Source organism: Stenella coeruleoalba, assembly GCF_951394435.1.
Source record: "Stenella coeruleoalba genome assembly, chromosome: X".
NCBI classification, from domain to species: Eukaryota; Metazoa; Chordata; class Mammalia; order Artiodactyla; family Delphinidae; genus Stenella; species Stenella coeruleoalba.
This window is the reverse complement of record NC_137152.1, coordinates 91,517,670-91,522,657: the sequence shown is the minus strand read 5'-3', so window position 1 is coordinate 91,522,657 and position 4,988 is coordinate 91,517,670. Positions and strand designations below refer to the sequence as shown.

At 42.4% G+C, this 4,988-nt stretch overlaps 1 protein-coding gene across 1 annotated transcript; it reads right to left on the bottom strand.

Moving 5' to 3' along the window:
- Positions 1-1,545: 1,545 nt before the first annotated feature.
- On the bottom strand, positions 1,546-4,535 carry RTL4 (retrotransposon Gag like 4; the record flags this gene model as incomplete). The annotated part of the gene is made up of 2 exons (XM_079911001.1): positions 1,546-2,659; positions 4,374-4,535. The coding sequence occupies 2 exons, from the start codon at positions 4,533-4,535 to the stop codon at positions 1,985-1,987; spliced, it is 837 nt and encodes a 278-aa protein (XP_079767127.1). The 3' UTR covers positions 1,546-1,984.
- Between the last annotated feature and the right edge of the window lie 453 nt (positions 4,536-4,988).

Sequence of the window (4,988 nt, the reverse complement as noted above, 5' to 3'; positions counted from 1 at the left end):
TGCAGAGGGCAAGTCCTCTGCAGAAAATAAAGTGACATATCTTTATATGTAAAAAGTACATATGCATAAGGAGTACGCAATGATAAATTGTGGCCCTAAGATAAAGAAAGATTGGTGATTAAGCCAACTGAATGCTCCTGTCAACATTCCAGGACGATATTGGTGTTCGTAAGGAAAGTGACCGGAGGCCATTGGGTTAGTCCTTTATTATAGAATTGGTGGTACTAGATCAGGATACCTGCAGGTAATACCAGAGTCACTTAAAGTTCAAATAGAGATCCGTTAGAGGATCTCATGCAATCCCAGTACACTAGTGGGAATTTCTTACCACAATTGAAATATGTGCATTCAGGTCTCCTAGTTGTCAGAGCATATGGAGTAAGGTGGATGTATAGCAAGCTGTTAATAAAGGAGACTCCTCGCGAATACAAATAAGAATTAGCACAGTGGTTAGTGAGGCACTGATGGGTGAAAAGATATCTGTTTGTTAGTGCTATAGGATAAGAGTAATAAGGTCCTAGCTGAGTTTAGGTATTGTCAAAGCATAATTCTCCAGGCCAAACTACAGTGGCGCTTCGTGTTCTGAGAGGCCTTGATGGCTGCTAGGAAATATGGAATTACTGATTTTACTTCAGGAAATCCATTATGGGGACATACATCAGCCCTAAGAAGCAGGGAACAAAGAGCAGGTAATTACCGGAAAACACCAATTATCACTGCATATCCTTAACATTTTAGGGATTTTTACCTTTTCAGCATAGCACTACTTTTGCTCAGAAGCATTAGGAATCCATACACAGAGTTAATGTATGCCAAAAGTACAACACAAGCAATCATACCCCCATTTCGTGAGTTTTATGTACAGATGGTGTTGATGTATATGCCCCAGGATTTGAAATGTGAGATGGTTCAGAAAATTGTCTGCCATTAATTGCTCTTCAAGAGCCTCAACTAGATGAAGGTCCCCAGAGGTGGTCCATAAGGGTAGAGCTTAGCATCAATGAGCAGTGATCCTAGATGGTGACCACACTGAGGCCTCTAGAGTCAGAAACTACTGAAGGGCCTGATCCTCAGCCTTCAGTGGAGATTTAGTTAGCCAGGTTCCCTGTCTAAGGCAGCAGGGACATGCTTCAGACACAGTAATTATGATGGGACACACTAAATACTTGTTAGAGGTCATTATCCTAGAGCATTTTGACTTGGCCATAAGGCCTGCTGGAACCTGAAGTAGGTTGTTGGAGAAAAGCTAGGGCTTGGCTAAAAACATATACCTGCCTGAAGGGCTAACTCTCAAAGAAGTGGACCCAAAGTTCCAAGCAGACTGCTCAAAGGGCCATACCATCTAGTTTGTCAATAGCCAAGAGATTACTTTTGAGCAAGCAGCAGTCTTTAAATAGTAGCAAAATATATAGCTGTATGAAAAGGTGGCATAGCTGTGTTTCCATGAAGGTTGGTTTGTGTTAAGCTGGACTCTAGTCAGTAGGTGGAGCAGGATTCAGCCTCTAGTAGGAAAATGTTGGTAGGATATGGAAATGCAACTGGGACTTCAGCCAAGAGTCCTAAACCAACAGGGGACTAGGATACAGACCAATGAGAGTAGGGGTGAAGGCCTTGGGCCAACAAACTCAACCCAGGTATCTATCACCTATCGGTGGGGATGGAGTTCCCAGTGTATTTCCAGGGTGGTTTCCACTGGTCAGACTGGGCAGAGTTTTTCCTGCAGGCTTTCAGTACACTTGGGAAATTAGTCCCAACTGTATAAAGTGCCTGGGAATTGTTTTCATCATTGCTTTATCAAGTTTGGTGATGGGTCACCAAATGAACAAGATCTGGTTGTTTAAATTCTCAGAAGCCTAGGAGTTCATGACTGTAAAGTGGTATCCCAGTTCCCCATCTGTATGTTACATGTTAATGCAGGATATAAATCAACGAGGCTGGAGGTGAGAGGGGTATAAGTTTACAATGTGACCTGCCTGGGCTCCTCTTACTGGTGAGCTGGGTTATTTATCCTTGCTGGGGCTCGAGAACGTTTGGCAAGGCAATCTCTTGTGAAGTGACCAGCCTGGCTGCAGTAGAGGCATGACTGAGTTTCTTGCTGGCGGGCTCGTTTGGCTGGAGTAAGAGGCAGCTGGCTTCCTCGAAGCTGTATAGGGTCTTCCTTGGGTGGTGGACCTGTGGGGTTGGAGATCAGGGAAGCCAACACTGGGATCTGGGCCTCTGGCTGCAGGAGCTCTGGCCTGTCACTACGTTGCTTATCCAACTGAATACACTGAGTGATAAGGTCTGGGAGATTGTCCATCAGATCTGTGCCATTTACTTCAGCCTGAATGGAGTCAGCTAGTTCCTCTTGGAAGTGATCACTCTGATTGGTTTCATTATATCTCAGATTTTGAGCAAGGAGCTGGAAAGTAGTGGCATCCTGCTGAGAGAAGTTGTCCCTTTTGTCAACCTTAGCATTCATCAAGGGGTTCATTTCCTGTTTTGTGGGCTCACCAAATGACTGCTGTAACTCAAGAACAAAGTTCTCATATTGCTTCAACAGAGCACTCTGGTAGGTGGTGATTCTGTGTAATTCTCTACTGTATCTTCTGGAATCAAGTGAGACTAAGCAGAATTGAGTACCAATATTGGATACCAATGAGCAGACAGTGGTTTTGCTCTGTGATCAGACAGACGGTGTCATGAGCAAGTAGCCAAATCTGTTAACTATGAAGAAGTCACAAGGGTATGCTGAGAGCTGAGAAATGCCAAAAACTGTTGTCCACTACTCAGTGTTGCCTCTTCTTCATGGAGAATGCCAATGTTCTGCACATTCAGAAGAAATAAATTACCTTAGGACACATAGAAGATTTGGAATTAAGAAGATAAATACAAAAGTTACAGTAGATTTCTCTCCCCACTCCCCTTCTTGGTAATATGGAGGCAATTTGCCCTCAGACTAAGCCTTTGATTCTAAAGTATCTTTCTTTATCAGAGAATCAAAGAATTTTACAATCCAAAGTGATCGTAGAAATCATCCAGGCCAAATTTGTGATTTCACAGATGAGAAAACAGAGACCTAGAGAAGTAAAAATGTTTGCCCAAGGTCATACAACTAGTTAATATCAGAGCTGGCCTGTTCATCAGAACTGCTGTCCAAAACAGCACTTCCTCCAGGACTACAAATGTGCTCATTTGCTTACACTACTTGGGCATAATGATGGTTCTTGCCCTTTGCTACTCCAAACGATCAGGGAATCAGCAGTTTTGGCATCACCAGGGAGGTTGTTGGAAATGCAGACTCTAAGGTCCCACCCCAGACCTACTGAATCAGTGTTCCATTTTAACAAGATTCTCCAGGTGATTCGAATGTGCATTGAAGTTCGAGAAGTGTTGCTCTAGAGAGCACTTAGCCAGAATTGGAATACTCACTGGTTGGACTTGACCCTCAGTGCTCCAATCATAGCCTGCAGTGCTGTGAGGATCCGATTGCTGTGGTGGTAGTTAATTCATTTTTTCTGGCTTTCTAGTCTGTGTCTGAGGTCACATTTGGTTGCCATGGACATGATTAAGACATCACAGGCAAGATGAAGAGGTGAGATTGAGGACCTAGCAAAGAAGAACAGAATATTCTTAAATTATAAAGATCAAAATGTTCAGCAGTCTCCCCTGCGTTGATAACAAGAATATAGCAACCAGTAAAAGTTTAAAACAAACCCCAAACATATTGTATGTTGGTTGAACTATTCTGCTATGTAATTCCTCTCACTGTCCTTTCCTTGTGTAGTATTTAAATGTATTTAAATCGGCCATCAGTGGGCAGAAAAATATGTATCACTGAAAGCAAGATTTGATTCCCTAGGTTTTATTTGATGGTACCTCCTCTCGAAACCTATGGAAGAAATTATTGGAAGAATGAAATAGTGTACGATGGGGGGCCAGAGACTTGCCCAAACACTATCAGTTGGATGATTTGAAGAACTCATTTGCTTCTCAATTTCTTTTTATCTAATGAGGATGACTATCTGGTCTACCTCAAAGGGTTGCTGTGAGTATCAATGAGACAATAGATAGGTGCTCTGAGTAGCAACAAAAAATGAGAGATTTGCTTCCAAGATTGTTCCAGTGCAGCTGAACAATGCCAGTGGTGAGGCTCTACCCTCAGTGCATAACGCCAAAGTAGAAAGATACTGTCATACCTCCTTTCATTCTTCCTTTCCATACCTCACCCATCTAGTCTACTATTTACCTTTCAGACATCTTTCACTTTACAGATGCCCATCCACGAGTTTATTCCTGTCAACCCAGCTAGGTGTCAACTGATAGCTAATATGTTAATTATTGAGTGTTAATGATTGGCCTTTCTCAGGGTATTCATTTTTGTTTCCTCAAACTTTAATGTGTACAAAAATCCACTTGGTCCCAATCTCTAGCAATTCTGATTCAGTAAGTCTGGAATGGATGCCAGGAACCTGTACAGGTTGGCTGGCAGATTTCTGATGATGGTGGTCCTTGTGAGAAAAACCATCCATACAAATATCATGCAATAAAGCCATATTAGTAGCATCTCAGAGAAGTAGGGATGGGGAGGAGACATATTTGGGGGTAGGAGGCTGACCCTCAAATGAGGTAGAATAGGTGGTAGCCTATTCTACCTCCATATAAAGCCACAAATTGCCCACACTGTTCTTAACAACTGCTCATCTCTCCCAGGTAATAGAAAGCAAGAGTTCAGCATGTAGGTTCTAGAGTCAGACTGACCTGGGTCCAAACCCTGGCTTGGCCAAAAGTTGTGTGACTCTGGACAAGTTACTTAACCTCTGTGAGAATCCAAACTTTAAAATGGAGATGATATTAATACGTGCCTCTTGGTGTCATGAAGATTAAATGAGATGAAAAGAGATGAGCACAGCTTCATGCAGATGGCAAATGCTCCATAAATGTTAGCTATCATTATTCTAGGTCCACAGTCTGTGTTTTAGAATTTAAATTATTTTCAGATTTAAGAA